Source organism: Morus notabilis, unplaced genomic scaffold (assembly GCF_000414095.1).
Source record: "Morus notabilis unplaced genomic scaffold, ASM41409v2 Scaffold3120, whole genome shotgun sequence".
Classification (NCBI taxonomy): Eukaryota; Viridiplantae; Streptophyta; class Magnoliopsida; order Rosales; family Moraceae; genus Morus; species Morus notabilis.
In genome coordinates this window covers 1-18,138 of record NW_010367243.1, presented here as the reverse complement: position 1 = coordinate 18,138, position 18,138 = coordinate 1, and the positions used below count along the sequence as shown (strand labels likewise).

Here is an 18,138-nt window from a genome sequence, read left to right as displayed (position 1 = left end):
ATTTTTGGAGAATTATTAGTGATAATTCCAAATTTTTAATTTAAAATTAGTTGGCTTCACTAGTTCGAGTTAAGAATTTGAGTTAAAAATAAATTCAATTGAAGGAAAATAGTATAACAAAATAGTGAAATTTGAATTTTTATAGAAAAATATTATAGTAAAAACTTAAATTGTGATTCGAACTAGCGAAATTAATTTTTAGTTAGTTCTAATTCGAACTAAATAAAAATACTTTAGGGTGACATTTAGTTCATGGGTTCAAAACTATAGTTCATGATTCTGATTTTTAAAATTTAAATTTTTTATGAGAAAAAATACTATATCGAACCAAGAATCATAATCATAGATCAAGTTAGAACCCTTGAAACAAACAGAACGTAAGAAAAACTTGACTTGTGATAAATTTAGATTGTTTGTTCTACTCTTTTTTTTAATATAGAATACATGTTAAGTTCTATTAACGCATCAAGCGAGTAGTATTTGATTAAAAAAAATAGTTAATCCCACAAATGGTACTTAAGGTCTACCTCTAATCCCATTTTAGTACATAGCTTTTTAAATATTTCACAGTTAGTCACTGAAGTTTCGTTCTATTTTAGTTTTGGCCCTTTCATTTATTATGTGTTAAATATTTGATTGAATTTGTATAAATTAATGACTAAAATTAGAAACAGTTAAAAACCTAATAGACTATTTGTATAAATTAATTTTTATTTTTAATATTATTTTAGCCCATTAACTTTAGTGGTATGTTTACCTACACGTAATCGGAATGAGCATGAATCGAAGTTGGCAGGATTCAGAGTGGGTAGGATTTGGAGTGAGGAATCGGAGTCAGAATAAGCTGTTTACTTAGTGATAGGATTCAGAATCGGAGTCATTCCAAATCTCATTCATACGTTTACTTACACCCATAATCGAAATGAAAAAGTATAAAAGTACTAATATACCCTTTAAATCAATTTGATATTTTCAATTTAAAAAATATAGTGTACTTATTATATTAAAATTAATCATAATTAAAATATTTTGTGTAATAATTGGATACTAAAATAATAAATATAAATTGTACAACTATTTAAAATATAAAAATAAATTTTAAATAAAATAAATAAAAATAAAAAATAGTGTTAAAAATAAAATATATTATTAATTTATTAAAAATAAAGTACATATTTATTATATTAAAGTTAACAATAATTATGCTAATATTATAATATTAGGCAAATAAAATAATAAATATATGTTGTATTTATTATTTTTTAAATTTTATTTTTAATTGTGTATTTATAAGTAAAATAATGGTATAAAAAAGAGCAAGTAAACATGAGATTGACTCTCATTCCTCACTCTCATTCTTTAATCATGGTAAGTAAACATGTCATAGATGTTTCTAATTTTATTCTTATAATTTACACATATTTTATCAAATATTTAACACTTAATTAAATAAATGATTAAAATTGAAACAAAGTGTGGGATATTTTGAAATTCATAAGCTAAACTGGGGTTGAGAGTAAATTTCGGAGCGATTAACCTAAAAAAACAAGTAGTATTTTGTTCACTCACCAATAAATAAGCGACATGTCATTCATGATGAAATGTGCGAATGTAGCATCAGTGTATGAAATGTCATTATTATAGTGGCAAAAATAGTTGTCGCTAAATTTTGCTATCTGAATAACTGAACAACATGACGTACCTTGTCTGGCAAAAAGGCATCCCGTTGTTGAAATTTCAGTAAAATAAGAAAACGACAACCAGTTCCCTTATTATGCCAAATTTAACTATAATAAACGACATTGTGTTTTCAATTATTTGGAAAATGTTATCATCTCTCCTTTAATTTATGATCACTTGTTTGGTTTATGGGGTTATATTTTCTTTATTTTATTTATATTTATTCTAACAAGATTCTTGCTTACTCCTCAATAAGAAAACGACGTATCGTTTTTTATGACATTTATGCAATATATATATATGCAAAATGCACTTCTGACCTGTTTAGTTTACAATTTTTAACATAAATTCAATCTTTATAACATAAAACATTATAATAAAAAATTTTGAATCGTGATTTAAACTTATGAAACGATTAAACTTTAAAAAAACCCGTGTTTGTTTTGATGACTCGTGCACAAATGTTTGGTAGGGGGATTTATTCCCTAATTCGAATCACGATTCGTAGTTCACTACAGTATTTTCTCTCACAAAAAATTCACGTAAATTGAAAATAGTTTAAATCACATGGTTTAAATCCTCCAACCACACTTCATTCTATCTCCCGTCTTTTAATGGCACGCAAACAATATGAAAAACACACCTTTGTCTGTGTTTTAACTTCACATGGACTTTTTCTTAAAAACAAAAGTTATTAGCACTGAGTTCTCAAATTTTGAGTATCGCATCCCTTTCGTTTCAAGTTATTAATTTCAATAAATTATTTCATGAGTTTTTATTTTTTTGATAGTTTTAATCCCAACATTATAACAGATGAATGGCTTCTGAAATTTATCTAAATATCACGTCCCAATCGCATACAAACTTTTTTTTAAAAATAAATAAAATGCAAAACTTTATATTTTTAAAGGTATTTAACAATAATGATTAGAAGTTGATTGGACGTTGCGATTAATCTGAACTCTAGTGGTTTTGTTATTTGTAACATAAATTTTTGTACATTTATTAGTGGTGGTATTTTCAACTTAATTTCTCTCTCTGAAAGCAGAGTTACACACGCATTAGTTAATTTATCTTTGTCATCGTCTATTAACAGATATTGACTTAAAGAAAGCCCATATTGTGTTTTTGCTAAGTGCTCTTAATGAATTCTGTCATGTTTTACCTTTTAAAAAGAGAATATAGCATTTTGCATTTAATATAACTATTAGGGGGCGTTTGGTATGTGGTAATGTGTAGGAATCATATATACTGAAAAAGTGATAGAAGGCAATATGATTCTTAGGAAATGTATATTACCATGTTTGGTTATGCATGTGAATCTTTTCTCATATTTTCAGGAAAATTATTTTATTGTGTTTGGTTGATACAAAGTAATGTCATGTATTTCTTCTTAATAATAACTAATTTAAAATATTTTTAAGTACTAAAAATTTGATTATTCTTAAGAAACACAAAAATTCTTCTTAGTTTAAGAAATAAATTTGTAAGTTGTTCTTCAAAAAAAATCTTAACAAATTTTTAAGAATATATTAAAATCTCAAACCAAATATAAAAATTTGATTAAGTTAAAACACCATATTGATATTCCTGGGAATCTGAATAACACCATATTAGGTGTTATTCAGATTACCCCATTTTGGGGTAAAATGAATCCCATGAGATTGATATTCCTGGAAATATAAAAATCACAACTATTGTACCAAACACAGTAATATGTGAAGATTCTCATTCCCACTTAAAGATTGTTCCATACTAAACGCCCTCTTACTATAAAAGTTTTACTGTGCATTTAGTTACTAGATTCGTATCATGATTTGAATCGTAATTCGTGGTTCGTTATAGTATTTTCTCTCATAAAAAATACACGTAAACCGATAATAATTATGAATTATAATTCTGATCTCATAAACTAAACGTCCACGTATTATACGAATATAACATGATTTATCTATGTGAACCCGCAAACAAGCATGTTTATAAGTAATGCTTAATCGTGAATTGTAAGCAAGGACAAAACACGAAAAAATTTTAAGGGAAGAAAGTGCAAAAATCACACATGTGTAGTATATAATTACACGCATATTAACGTTAGCGGTGAATTCACCGTGAAAGCGTAGATTGTAATCCTTAATCTAAGTTCAGTAAAATAAGGGAAAAAAGAAATAAAACTAATACCCCATTTGCTTTTGTTTTGGATTTTTGTATAGACTTGTTTTTAAAGAGATTGATAAATAACGTTAGATCCCATTTATTTCACCAATTCGAGTTTTGTTATAGTAAAAAGCTATCAGAAACAATCATATCTAATTTTTTTATTACATTAAAAAACTCTCACATAAAGTCACATCTCAATTCGAATTAGCGAACTAAACGGTCTCTTAGTATGTGTTTTAAAAAATGACACGTATAGTTTAGAAGTCTTTAAAAAACTCACAAAAATTATTATAGGAAGCGATTGAACTCACGTGATTCATGTTTCTTGAGTCCAGATGTACTGTCTTTATTTTTTTGTTTCAGTGGTTGTTTTTATACTTATTATTTGTCATCTCATTTAAATTTAAAAATTTAACTAGATAAATAGAAATAAATCACTAAAATACTTAAACAAATTACGAGTTATCAAAATTTAACTGGAGAAACAGTTATTGAGACAGAAATATAGGACATTGGATCTTGATTGTCATCTTTCTTGTTCTTTTATATTTCTCAATATTACGATGTATCAATTAATATTTTTTGACAAGTGTAATTTATTAATTGAGATGACATAAATATCAATTAACAAGTTAATAAGTCACAATACTTAAAAATGTTTTAATTAATACGGTATTTTAAGTGATACGTGGGTTATTATTAGAAAGATATGAAAAAATTACAGGAAATAAAGCAAATAAGAGTGGAATAGGATATTTTAAGTGATACGTGGGTTATTATTAGAAAGATATGAAAAAATTACAAATAAAGCAAATAAGAGTGGAATAGGAAAAAAAAAGAAAGAAATTTATTTGGTAAGACTAAAAAATGAGTTATCAGTAATAATTTTTTTATTTTCAATCTTGAGATGTGTATTAAAATTTGGGAAATGTTAAATACAAGCTCTCACTTACATACTATTTTACAGATGCTAGTTTAATCTGTTGACACGGGTCATATCAATTTTTTCAAATAATCCCACTTAATAATGTCATTATTTTTAAAGAGATTAAACTAATATTAGTAAAAGAGTTTGTATTTAACATTTATTTAAAAAAATTATATATATTTATTTTTATTATAAATAAGATCTAGTAATAAAAAAAATACCCTATTAGTGACAAGACTCTATCGGTAAAAGTGTTTTTCTTTAAAAAAAAAAAAAAGAAAAACACTTTTAAAAGGCAAATCTCGTGGTCGCATATAGAAAAGGCAAAGAAAGCCTTCAACTTCTCTCTCTGCTCGACAGCTACTCCACTCTCGAGTCCGATTCACCAACCCACAGAAGAGAGAGAGAGAGAGAGAGAGTTTTTCAACTTTCCAGTGACTGAGCTCGTCGCAAACACCGTCGCGAACTGAACTGCCGGTCAGCCTCTTCTCATCTCCTTCACTTCCTCGATTTCTCCACCATTCCCGGCTCCTCCTTCCTCATATCCCACACCACAGATCAATATTTTCACTTATCTTTCTATTCACATACTTTTTTCCCTAGAATTTTATTTCTTATTAGAAGTAATATTTTTTTTGTCTCACAATGCATTGCGCTTTCCCCTAATCTTCCAATCAATTAGCCACTCTATTCGATTTTTTTCTTTATGTTAGGGTTACTTTTGTTCTGGGATCAGTGGTTTCTGGGAATTTCTCTTTTTTGTTGTTGTTGTTGTAATGTTGCACTTTAAGGGCCCGTTTGATTCACACGTTTAAACTAGTGATTCTTGATTTTTACATTTAAAATTTAATTTTTTGAGAGAAAAACACTGTAACAGAATCAAAATCATGGTTTAAACGAACAAACGAGCCCTAAATTTCAGATTTAAGGAACTTTTTTAAAAAAAATATTTTCTCTTGTAGTTGCGCAGCGATGGCGAATTTAACTTTGACCGGTATATTGGAAAAGGTATGATTGACTGGTGTATATATATATATATATATATATATATTTGCAGTTTTAGTTTGTGGACTTCACTATGTGTATATGCCTTGACTTGAATGAGGTTTTTGTGTGCAGATGACGGGCAAGGATAAAGATTTTAGATATATGGCAACATCTGATCTCTTAAACGAATTAAATAGAGATAATTTTAAGGCAGATGCTGATTTAGAGGTTAAATTATCCAATATCATTATTCAGCAGCTTGATGATGTTGCTGGCGATGTCTCTGGCTTGGCTGTCAAATGGTATCATATTTCTCTCTGCACATTATCTCCTATATATATGTATATATTCCTATTTTTTTTTCTCAATATATATATATATATATATTCCTATACATCTATATACTCATAGACATTCATACACACACACCAACCTATATGTATATACGTGTATTCACAGTTGAAAACAACAAAAAATACCTAAAAAAGGGACAAAACACCAGCATAAATTATAGACTTTTTAAAGCCTGTTATATCGTTCCCTTTATATGTGAATTTTACCTGTTGTCCCTTAGTTTGGGATCAAGGTGAAAATTCTATATAAATTCGTTTATTGTAATTTTGTTCTGGGTATTTTGTAGTCTTGCCCCATTAGTGAAGAAAATCAGTGATGCACGAGTGGTGGATATGACCAATAAACTGTGTGAGAAACTGCTGAACGGGAAAGATCAGCATCGCGACATTGCGAGCATAGCTTTGAAGACTATCGTTGCTGAAGTTGCTACTCAGACTCTTGCACAGTCTATTCTATCTTCTATTTTGCCGCAATTGATTCATGGAATTACTGCCCCTGTGAGTAAAATTGAAACTAGAATGAATGGCATTCTTATTGGATGATTCTTTTATCAGATTTATATATTCATTATGAAAACAAATCTTCTTTTGCTTCTTTTATTTTTTTTTTGGTCGATGAATTGTATTGTGATTTGGCCTCGTTTATCTAAGTTCTCCAACGGCATGGAAGAGAGAGTCAGTCATAGTTTGGATCATCTGACAACATGTTTCCATCATTATTGATCTATTGTCTTTTAATTCATTAATTATGTATTTCCTATTCTCAGCAATCAAGTTCAGGGCTTCTTGCTAATGGTTTTAGTGCACTTCCGTTTCCCCAGGTCACAAGCACGGAAATAAAATGTGAATGTCTTGATATTTTATGTGATATCCTCCATAAATTTGGAAGTCTCATGGCAAGCGAACATGAGCAGCTCTTAGGTGCACTCCTGTCCCAGTTGAGTTCTAATCAAGCTAGTGTGAGAAAGAAAACCGTTTCATGTATAGGTAAGATTAATGTAGAATCTTTGCAATAATTGTTCCCCCCACCCCAAACTATTACTTTTGGACGGTACATGCCAAATGTTGTTGTTATGGTAAATTTGTTCTGCTTTGCTTGGTGTGTTTCTCGAATGTAATGTCTCAGAATCAGAGTTTGGCCAGTCTTTAATTGTTCTGGCTTATGCTCAATCATATGAATTACTTGTACTTTTTTTTTCCTTCCTTTTTGAGCTTTACTGGTGCCGGAATTTAAACTTTTTTTATTTACCACTTAGAGGGGAAATTAACTTTTGAATTTCTTTCAGCATCTCTTGCTTCAAGCTTGTCTGACGATCTGCTGGCAAAGGCGACAGTTGAAGTGGTTCAGAACTTGAGAAATAAAGGTGCAAAATCAGAAATGTGTCGCACAAACATTCAGATGATTGGAGCTTTAAGGTGGGTGTCAGAATGTTAAGCTTTCTGTCTAATGCCTTTCCCTCTCTCTATCTCTCTTTTGCTCTCTCTCTCTCTCTCTCTCTCTCTCTCTCTCTCTCTATATATATATATATATATATATATATGCATGTATGTGTGTGTGTAATGCTTATTGTCATGCGGTAAAATTTTCTGATGTATTTTTGTATCTATGGTGTTTCAGTCGCGCTGTGGGTTATCGTTTTGGACCCCATCTTTCTGACACTGTCCCTGTTTTGATCAATTACTGTACAAGTGCTTCAGAGAATGATGAGGAACTTCGTGAGTACAGCTTGCAGGTACCCTCCATGGGTTATTTTTTTTTTTCATAACATCTTCCTAACTTGAAGTTTTTTGTTTTGCGCTCTTTTTTTTTTTGTGTTTATATGTTATATTCTGATTGCAGGCACTAGAAAGTTTTCTCCTTAGATGCCCCAGGGATATCTCTTCCTACTGTGATGAGATTCTTCATCTTACTCTGGAGTATTTAAGTTATGACCCAAACTTCACGGATAACATGGAGGAGGATACTGATGACGAGAGTCTTGAAGAGGAGGAAGAGGAGTATGTTTTTAATCTTTTTATCTATGTGTGTGAGGCAATTCATGGCTCTTAATTCATAAAAAAACTTGTTGATTGACTTGTGGCTGGATGCTTTATTTATTGTGCAGTGAAAGTGCAAATGAATATACAGATGATGAAGATGTCAGCTGGAAAGTTAGAAGAGCAGCTGCTAAATGCTTAGCGGCATTAATCGTGTCTCGTCCGGAGATGCTTGCGAAATTGTATGAGGAGGTATTTTTGTGATTGCTTTTGACAAGTGTTGTTCTGTAATTTTGTAACGTGGGCTCTGTTTCCTTTTTTGTTTTGTGTTCATATATTGTGCATTAAACATATTGTGTCTTCTTCGTCAGGCTTGCCCAAAATTGATTGAGAGATTCAAAGAGAGGGAGGAAAATGTCAAGGCAAGTCAAAATGATCTAAGCGTGAATCTTTTTATTACTATCTATGAGGTCGGTTATCTGATATTATTTTTCTGCAGATGGATGTATTTAATACATTTATTGAACTGTTGCGTCAAACTGGGAATGTTACAAAAGGGCAGATTGACATTAATGAATTAAGGTAAGTTTTATGTTGTTTTATTTTCAAACGAAAATGACTTAATCTAGGTCTTTCCTCCTTTGATCCTCTCAATGGTGCATGGTTTTTGGATCTTTCATTTTTTTTTGGTGAAAACCTACGTTTGTATGTTGTATGTGCATTGTTTATTATGAGTATTTTGTTCGTTGTTTCTGTCACATAGTTTATAGAAACTGTTATCAATTCTTTAAATTCATACATGTTGCAGTCCAAGATGGTTGCTGAAGCAAGAAGTGCCAAAGATCATCAAGTCTATAAATAGGCAACTACGTGAGAAGTCTATTAAGACTAAGGTAAGAATTGCTCATGTCCACTTTGGTAGATTCGTTCTGGACTTGTATTGAAGTATTATGTTTATCTATTTGCAGGTTGGTGCCTTTTCTGTTTTGAAAGAACTTGTTGTCGTCTTGCCAGATTGCCTGACAGACCACATTGGATCCCTCATCCCAGGAATTGAAAAGGCATTAAATGTAAGTAAAACTGTTCAAACTGAAATTTGAAAGTGTATTTTGAAGCTGTGATAATTCTACATGATGTTGCTATTTTTCCCTCACCCCTAATTGTATCTTGTGATACTGCGCAGGACAAAACTTCTACCTCAAATTTGAAAATAGAAGCTCTTATCTTTACAAGATTGGTATTGGCTTCACATTCTCCATCTGTTTTCCATCCTTATGTAAAGGTAAACACGGCTTTCCCACTTTTCTTATTACAGAAGGAGCAACATAATTTGGAGAATTAGAAAGGTAGAATATAAATACACTTACAAATAAAGAACACTCACAAACATTCGGAATTAACTTGGTATGTATGCATGAAAACCTTTCAAGGAAAAAAAAAAAAAGAAAAAGAAAAGAAAAAAGCATCTCAAACTTTTTTCATAATTTATTTTTATATATGTCTAATTACACTTATGTACATCTATATGCGTTGATAGGTTGTTTTATATTAGTCTAAATTAATTTGGACTTGGATAACTAATTGTGCATTTTATCAACGCCTTGTTGAAATATATATATATATATATATATGGGAGAAGGGTCTGTTACTCTAGCTTAAGTTTATCAACTCAAGTTTGTATGCCAAGTGTGTTGGCAATTTATATTGATAATTTTTCAGGCTCTTTCTAGTCCTGTTTTATCTGCTGTGGGTGAGCGTTATTACAAAGTCACAGCTGAGGCATTGAGAGTTTGTGGGGAACTCGTTCGTGTTGTTCGCCCTAACATTGAAGTGAGTTTTTTACCAGACATTCTTAAACTTTCTACCCTTGTCAGTTCATGGTCTAATTATTTGAATGACATTCTGATGCAGGGGACTGGTTTTGATTTTAAGCCTTACGTTCGTCCAATTTATAATGCCATAATGTCACGCTTGACAAATCAAGATCAAGATCAGGTCAGTAGTTTTAGTATTTCTGTTAAAGACTTGTACAGGGTTTACTGTGGCTCAAATTTATTCTTATCCAGGAGGTCAAGGAGTGTGCTATCACTTGCATGGGACTTGTTGTCTCAACCTTTGGCGATAATCTCAAAGCAGAATTACCCGCCTGTCTCCCTGTACTTGTTGATCGCATGGGGAATGAGATAACCAGACTAACAGCTGTAAAGGTGGGTTGCAGCTATAAACGTGTGTGTTGGCTTGAATTTATGCTGCTTTTATGTGTCTCGGAAAGACATCATAATTGAGTTGTGCATTTATGTGTGTACGAGAGTCAAGTGTGTAGTTATAAAGTCCAGGGTGTTGAGATCCGTAGCTGGTTGTTTATTTTCATCATGCGTGATTTGTTCTCTAGTTTTTGTTTTTCATTAGGACAGACTTTATTGCTTTTCCACTCTTGATTATTGTTCAAGTCCTTGAGGGTTTTTTTCAAGTCCTTGAGGGTTTTTGTCCAGGCATTTGCTGTCATTGCTGCTTCGCCGCTGCAAATTGATCTCTCTTGTGTTTTGGAGCAAGTAATAACTGAATTGACTGCATTCTTAAGAAAGGTACGAAAAATTTGGTGCACATTCTCTTCATTTTTTTTTTGTTCCCTATTTGATACATAGACTCAACTTCGCTTTTCTATGAAATAGGCAAACCGGCCCTTAAGGCAGGCCACGCTGGGGACCCTTAATTCCCTAATTGTTGCTTATGGTGATAAAATTGGTTCATCTGCTTATGAAGTTATTATTATCGAACTTTCCACTTTGATAAGGTCTATACTTCACCTTTTTTCCTTTGCTTTTGCAATTTTTCTCCTTTTCTCCGATGCTACTAAAAACACAACATAGTTCTTATTTATTATCATTATCTCAGTGATTCAGACTTGCACATGACGGCTCTTGCCTTGGAACTCTGCTGCACCTTGATGTCAGATAAGAGATCAAGTTCAGTTATTGGGTTGGCTGTTAGAAACAAAGTTCTTCCTCAAGCACTAACATTAATCAAAAGCTCATTGCTCCAGGGGCAAGCTTTATCGGTACTTTTCTTCGTACTGTTGAACCTTGATTCAGATATTTCGTATGTTTGTGGACCTTACCTTTCGTATACTGCAGGCTTTGCAAAACTTCTTTGCTGCTTTGGTCTATTCAGAAAACACAAGTTTTGATGCCCTGCTAGATTCTCTTCTTTCAAGTGCTAAACCATCTCCCCAGGCGGGTGGTGTTGCAAAACAAGCTTTGTACTCGATAGCACAATGTGTGGCTGTTCTTTGTCTTGCTGCGGGTGATCAGAAGTATGCATCTACAGTGAAAATGCTTACTGAAATCCTCAAAGTTGACAGCAGTACCAATTCAGTAAGTCACAGCAATCCCTCGAAATAAATGATAACTAAATGCAAGCAATCCTTAATGATGATTCTTTTTGCCTCGTAAGTAACCCTAATAAGTAAATCAAGAAAGAGAAATTGACTTAAATGAAGTAAATCAAAAGAATGTTTTCAAGATCTAGGCAAGTATGCTATTCATTATTTAGTTTTCAAGCCTGCTGAGTGTATGCATTCATTGCCATATTTTAGGCCAAGCAGCATCTTGCATTGCTATGTCTTGGGGAGATTGGGAGGAGGAAAGATCTAAGCTCTCATCCCCATATTGAGAATATTGTTATCGAGTCATTCCAATCACCTTTTGAAGAGATAAAGTCTGCAGCTTCCTATGCTCTTGGCAATATTGCTGTTGGTAATCTATCCAAGTATCTGCCTTTTATCTTGGATCAGATTGATAATCAGCAGAAGAAACAGTATCTATTGCTTCATTCTTTGAAGGAGGTGGGTTCTCTCGCACAATATGTCAATTGTGGAGCCTCTTGTTACTTTTATGAAATATTTCTCTCATGTAGCCTTGGACCATTATTGCAGGTCATAGTAAGGCAGTCTGTAGATAAAGCAGAATTTCAGGATTCTAGTGTTGAGAAGATCCTTAAATTACTTTTTAATCACTGTGAAAGTGAGGAAGAGGGTGTTCGCAATGTAGTAGCTGAGTGTCTGGGTAAAATTGCGCTTATTGAACCTGCAAAGCTTGTTCCTGCACTGAAGGTATCAGAAAGGTCCTTTTTACCTTTATGCTTAATGTTTGGTAAAATCGTTTAATGGGATGATAATGTATAATTTGTCTTCTTATTTTCAATAGGTACGAACAACCAGTCCAGCTGCATTCACTCGGGCTACAGTTGTTATTGCAGTGAAATATTCAGTGGTGGAGCGGCCAGAGAAGATAGATGAAATTATATACCCTGAGATCTCATCATTCCTGATGCTTATTAAGGATGATGATCGGGTGAGCCTCGTTTTTCTAATGTGTTGAGGGCTTAAAAACAATTGAGGCCCTAGGGTTGAACAAAACTTGTCATCCTTCCGTTTATTTATGTTTTTTTTTTTGGCCTTCCTCCCTGTCTGTGGCTAGGTTGGTTTTGGACTTGTAATCACTGATTTGTTGTGATTTTTGCAGCATGTAAGGCGTGCAGCTGTATTGGCGTTGAGTACATTTGCTCACAACAAGCCAAACCTTATTAAGGGGCTTCTTCCAGAATTGTTACCACTTCTTTATGATCAAACAATCGTCAAGGTAGGATTTTGACATTTATGGCATGCTTACTAACCTAAAGTGTGAATAGGTGGATGAGAATCATTCCCATTTATGTTCGGACATCTCAAGTCTGATCTTTTTCATTCTTAATAATTCTTTGCAGCAAGAATTGATAAGGACAGTTGATCTTGGTCCATTTAAGCACGTTGTGGATGATGGCCTTGAGTTAAGGAAGGCTGCTTTTGAGTGTGTGGACACATTGCTAGACAGTTGTCTTGATCAAGTGAACCCCTCATCTTTTATTGTTCCTTACCTTAGATCCGGTCTCGATGGTGAGTGTTTAGCTTAAATATCAGTCTTTAGCATTACTTTTTTTCAAAGAAAAAGTTACATACTATATGTGAGGTGTTGTATGGTTGGCGGTTTTGACAAGTTCTAGCTTCTTTTTTATGTTAATGCCTACATAAAAGAACAATGATAGTCAATATCTTAAATAAGTATTAGTTCGTTGTTGTCTATCCCACATTGCATCAATCTCTAACTATTGGTGAAACCTGAAAGCGGTTTGTTGCTTTTATTACCTTCAGAACTGATAATGTATTTCGGGTTTCTGGTCTGGCAGATCACTATGATGTTAAAATGCCTTGCCATCTTATCCTCTCCAAACTTTCAGAAAAATGTCCGTCTGCAGTACTGGCCGGTGGGTAAACTAGAGGATTTTGCTATTCTTAGGTTGAGCATGCTCCAAGTATACAACTCATGTATTACTTTTATCTATTTTGCATTCGTCAGTTCTCGACTCATTGGTGGACCCTCTCCTGAAAACAATTAATTTCAAGCCAAAGCCAGATGCTGTCAAGCAAGAAGTAGATCGTAATGAAGACATGATTCGCAGCGCCCTTAGAGCTATTGCCTCCTTAAATCGTATTAGGTTTGCCCCTAAACTGTATCCAAATCCACGCATATTCATATAAGAATCAAATGTCCACACTGGCTTATGTAAAGCCTTGAAAGAAAGAAACGTGTTATTTCACTAAAATTTTCAAATGCCAGTAAAAATTGCACAGTTCCCCCTTCCTAGTCCTTCCTCGATCACAAATTTTCTTGCACTTTCTTATAAACATCATTAAGTAATGGTAGTAAAGGAAAAAAAAGAAAAATGCTTTCGAGCCTTGGCTTTATCGGCACGATTGAGGTTGAAGGTTCTTGGTTTTTGATGAAGAAAACAAATACTAGATGAAAGTCCTTGCCTCTAATCCCCACTCTTTTATTTTACTTTTCCTCGTTTCCTTTATTGTTGATTCTTCTAATGCTTTGTCGTATTTTGGTATTCTGCAGTGGTGGAGATTGCAGCCTAAAGTTCAAGAATCTAATGCATGAAATATCCAAGTCTCCAGCGCTTTGGGACAAGTACTATTCCATCCGAAATGAATGACGGATTGGCCTTGTTTGCGTCCAAAGTTTGCTTGCGAAAATTGAGAAAATTGATCAATCATCCAATAGCCACATTTTTTTTTTTTTGGGTTTAAAGAACCAAAAATGAAGCAAGCTTGTGGCCTCATTTATGCATGTGTAAAGCGGCTTAAGAGTTTATATGAGAAACTTATAGAATAGGCGAGACGCATCACCATTTTCTTATATCCTAGGAAATACCAGTTTATTTATGATTTTTCTTGTATAGTTTTGAAAATATCAATCCGCCATAAATATGTCCATTGTTAGCCGTATCCCAAACTCAATTTATGGGTTTGCATTTGTGGCTGAGATAGACTTGAACAAAATGTCGTTTTTGGAGACATTTCGTGTGGATCATAATAGTTTTTTTTTTTTTTTTTTTTTGAACGTATGCCCATAGCCATCATCTTCACATAACAAATATTGAGAGCCTGTATGTTTTATATATTTAAATTTGAATGTTAGAATCAAGAATCATAATTTGAGCTAAGGTCGGCAATATGGGTCATGACAACACGATTCGAAAACGATATGAATTTCACATGTTAGAGTTGAGAAAAAAGAGGTTCGGGTCAGAATTGAGTCGACATGAAATTGACACGAAAAACACTGGTCAATTTTGGGTTGTACTCGTCTAATTTGAACGCAACACGAAACTCGTAAAAAATTAAAAAAAATACATATATTTTTTATTACATATTTTTTATTTTATTATGAACTTGTGATATCATGATAGTTATACTTAAAATCTTATTTTATTATTTGCTTAATTTCAATAGATGTTATTATATTTTAGTGTGTTATGAATTTTAAGTTATTTCTAATATGTAAAAAACTAAATAAAAGTTTACAGTTTTTGTGTGAATTTCGGGTTTACGAGTCAATTTCATGTCACGTGTCATTTTTCATGTCGTGTCAACCTGTAAAGTGATCGTGTCGTGTTCGTGTTGTGATTTTTAAAAAATTTCGTATCACGAGTCGTGTTCGGATTAACTGTAAATTTAAAAAGAAACACTCAACACGACACGAATACGATATGTGACACAAATTGTCACTCCTAATTTGAGCATACTTTCTAAACGGGTCTTAAGTTAATATTATTAAAAGTGCATGAGTCTAAATTTTTACCTCTTATTTTTAATAAATATCTTTTTATTAATGTAATTATTTAATTAAAAAGGTTATTAATCAATAATAAAGAGTGAAAATTTTGAACCATCTACTTTCAAAGAGTATTTGTTAAGATTACCCAACAATGAATTTTCATAAACTCTTCTTCACAATGCTTGCCGGCTCTGATCTACCAAAATAATAATAAAAAAAGATGTTTACTTTCATATCCACAAAATTGCATCCACAACTTTCGGAGAAATTTCTACATGGACTGGACTTTAGACAAATATGACGTATAAAATAATTTACATAGACAGAACTACAAATGTGATTCCGTATCAAACGAATATGAGGAACTATTTTGCATTCTTATTGCTCTCTGTTTGTGATGGGAATCGACAAGTACACTACTACCAGAGCTCTGCATTCTTCTTCATTTCTCTTCAAACTCGACATCAATTATCTCAGGCGACGACTTTGAAGAGCCGGTGCCTCTACCACCTCTGGTGAAGGAGTCTCCTTTGGGCTGCCACACAGTGTTTCCGCAGCCAGCACAGCGTATCATTTGGGTTTTGGAACCAACAAATTGCCTATTGCAAGCCGGGCAAGATCCCTGTCGAAGTTACAAGCAAAACAGCGCCAACCCGTTTTTCAAATTCTATTTGTCACAAATCATAACAGATAAGATGGTAAATTAAGATGGGGACATACAGTCTATATGTTTAAAACGTTAGGAACCTCTTTCATGTCTCGCAGATTCTATATTTGTTTAAAAGTGTCGTTTAAAACTGTTATAGAGTGATTCACAACAGGGTAGTAAGTGAAAAGCTTCTAAGACGTGTTTCAGAAATTGTGTGATGAAAGAAATTCAAAAAATGTAAACAACAATGCATAGTGGAAAAACACACACATACACCCATGTAACAAAAGGATACCTTTATAACAAGGTTATTGGCAAATGTTCCGACGAGAAGAGGACCCGCGAATGGCAGTACCCATAATCCAAATATCAAAAACCGGAAGAGCCATCCAGATAGCGCAAACCAGAGGAAGAAAATTGTCTGCAAATAGAAGGGGGAAAAAGGAGAGGCAGCCCACATTACGTTGGTGGCATAACCAACAAACAAAAGCACAATTTGGACCAAAAATGATCAATTACAAATGATTGAACCAAGATGCCAAAAACAATCACTACCATATAACTCTTTACTCGACTATCAATTGGCTATGTTGTTTTGGCTTCACTACAGAACCGTATATTTTAATTCCTTGCAATCAATCACACTCCAAAATCCAAATAGGAGGAAACTTCATTAAGAAAAAGTGTAAAAACAAAATACAGCAATGAAAAGAGGATTCTGCATACTTCAATTTTCATAAAATTGTTTTTCTGTAAGCTATAACTCAATTATCATAGTCAGCAACTAGGATAAGCCAAATGAACATAGAGAAATCTCCCAACCAAACAAAGAAAGTTTTGAACTTTCCCTCATCCAACAAGAGATTAAAGCTAATTGTGATAGTTCTTTGGACAAATTGACTATGCAATGGTAATTAGGGCCATGATAAAATGCTGTTAAAAGAAGACTTTTAAGATATGAAAGAAAGTGAAACTCACAGCGAAACTCCTTCCCAGTGGAGTCTCCAAAAAATCAGCGAGCTGCTTCCTGTACTGCACGGGCAACAAACGAACGAGAAGTTGAGTAAAGCTTCAAAATTAATTAGCCAAAGATAAAATGGGAATAGAATCCCAAAGTAAGAGAGAAGCAGCGAGCACAAACCCTAGGCCAATTTCTGCTGAAATCCATGGTTAGGGCGCGCCAACGCGATCCAATCTCGAGGTCCCTGTCGATCTCGCGGGCGCGGGCCGCGGCAGATCGGGCGGCGGAACTGAGGCGGTGGGAGACGGAGTACTGACGGTCGAGGCGCTCGGCGGTTTTCCTGGCCTCGAAGAGGAAACGCTCGAAGCCGTCGTTGGCGCCCCGCCAGGCGTCTCTCCAGGCCTCGCCGGAGGCCATGCGCTTCGCGAAGCCGTCGAAGTCGCTGCGGCGGCGGAAGGCCAGGACGACGAAGGCCGAGCTTGGGCGGTTTTTACGCTGTCTGGCAGTCGCCGGCAGGGCTACTGCCTGAGGGTTCCATCGGAGAGTTGTAGCCATGTGAGAGAGATGAAGCTTCTGGAATTCGCGAGCTGAAGGAGAAGAAGAAGACGACGGTGATAATACGCCAGTACAATAAGCAAGAGCTTCACTTTTTTCTCCCACTGATTTTTTCAACAAAATATTTCACCGAGTTTTTAATTTAAGTTGAGTATTTCGCGAGTTTTTAATTTAAATAGAGATATAATTTTATGCAAAATTTTTTTTAAAAATTATTTTTACACACTCAAACGGTCTAAGATTTTATTTATTTTACTGATTTAAGTTTTGTTATCGTAAGTCTCGTTCGTTTTGTAAATTTGAGTTTTTAATTCGAGTTTATATGTGACATTTTCTAAGAATTTTTAATTATAGTAGAAAAAGTTAGATGTGATATTTTTTGATAGCTTTTAACTGTAAAAACTTAAAACTGAAACTCGAATTGATAAAATGAACGAGGTAAAAAAAATTCTAAAAAATAATTACATCTAATTTTATAATACAATAAAAAATTATTATATAAAATCACATCTAAATTTAAATTAAAAATGAAGGACCTAAAAATTTATAATTAAAACGACATTTCGTTTTGATACAACTTTTTCCAACATGTCGTTTGATTTTGACGTATTCCGGCCTACAGCCGTATAATTTTTTTTAACGTCATTTATATAAATCAATACCTATGAAATAGAGACTGTACCTTTTTCGGCCTTAAATGACTCACTAGATCCTCAAAAAGGAAAAAAAAA

General features: G+C 33.3%; 2 protein-coding genes across 3 annotated transcripts; one reads left to right on the top strand and one right to left on the bottom strand.

Annotated features, from left to right (window-relative positions):
- Nucleotides 1-5,098: 5,098 nt before the first annotated feature.
- LOC21385444 (cullin-associated NEDD8-dissociated protein 1) lies at nucleotides 5,099-14,604 on the top strand. 2 transcript variants are annotated; one of them, XM_024174842.1, is made up of 29 exons: nucleotides 5,099-5,242; nucleotides 5,736-5,773; nucleotides 5,885-6,054; nucleotides 6,393-6,603; nucleotides 6,927-7,092; nucleotides 7,392-7,521; nucleotides 7,724-7,838; nucleotides 7,946-8,103; nucleotides 8,211-8,334; nucleotides 8,454-8,504; nucleotides 8,582-8,664; nucleotides 8,891-8,975; nucleotides 9,051-9,152; nucleotides 9,266-9,364; nucleotides 9,802-9,912; nucleotides 9,994-10,077; nucleotides 10,149-10,289; nucleotides 10,575-10,667; nucleotides 10,755-10,876; nucleotides 10,978-11,140; nucleotides 11,217-11,456; nucleotides 11,678-11,926; nucleotides 12,017-12,193; nucleotides 12,288-12,434; nucleotides 12,606-12,722; nucleotides 12,847-13,015; nucleotides 13,306-13,383; nucleotides 13,476-13,614; nucleotides 14,022-14,604. In XM_024174842.1, exons 2-29 carry the CDS (start codon nucleotides 5,738-5,740, stop codon nucleotides 14,116-14,118), a joined length of 3,657 nt encoding a protein of 1,218 aa, XP_024030610.1. In that variant the 5' UTR covers nucleotides 5,099-5,242; nucleotides 5,736-5,737; the 3' UTR covers nucleotides 14,119-14,604. The 2 variants fall into 2 exon arrangements, with proteins under 2 accessions (XP_024030610.1, XP_024030609.1); XM_024174841.1 differs by having other exon boundaries at nucleotides 5,728-5,773.
- Nucleotides 14,605-15,447: 843 nt separating this feature from the next.
- LOC21385443 lies at nucleotides 15,448-17,531 on the bottom strand. Its single transcript, XM_010112156.2, has 4 exons — nucleotides 17,033-17,531; nucleotides 16,870-16,923; nucleotides 16,187-16,312; nucleotides 15,448-15,864 (listed from the first exon to the last, which is right to left on the bottom strand). The coding sequence occupies exons 1-4, from the start codon at nucleotides 17,405-17,407 to the stop codon at nucleotides 15,685-15,687; spliced, it is 735 nt and encodes a 244-aa protein (XP_010110458.1). The 5' UTR covers nucleotides 17,408-17,531; the 3' UTR covers nucleotides 15,448-15,684.
- Between the last annotated feature and the right edge of the window lie 607 nt (nucleotides 17,532-18,138).

What these genes read in the sequence shown, in the direction of transcription:
- LOC21385444 (XM_024174842.1), top strand. Translation starts at nt 5,738, where the DNA reads ATGGCGAATTTAACTTTGACCGGTATATTGGAAAAG. An exon ending in TTGTTCGCCCTAACATTGAA is followed by an intron (nt 9,913 to 9,993) that starts GTGAGTTTTTTA and finishes ATTCTGATGCAG; the next exon opens with GGGACTGGTTTTGATTTTAA. An exon ending in CCTTAGATCCGGTCTCGATG is followed by an intron (nt 13,016 to 13,305) that starts GTGAGTGTTTAG and finishes CTGGTCTGGCAG; the next exon opens with ATCACTATGATGTTAAAATG.
- LOC21385443 (XM_010112156.2), bottom strand. Translation starts at nt 17,407, where the DNA reads ATGGCTACAACTCTCCGATGGAACCCTCAGGCAGTAGCCCTGCCGGCG. An exon ending in CACTGGGAAGGAGTTTCGCT is followed by an intron (nt 16,313 to 16,869) that starts GTGAGTTTCACT and finishes TTCTATTTGCAG; the next exon opens with ACAATTTTCTTCCTCTGGTT. An exon ending in CCAATAACCTTGTTATAAAG is followed by an intron (nt 15,865 to 16,186) that starts GTATCCTTTTGT and finishes TAACTTCGACAG; the next exon opens with GGATCTTGCCCGGCTTGCAA.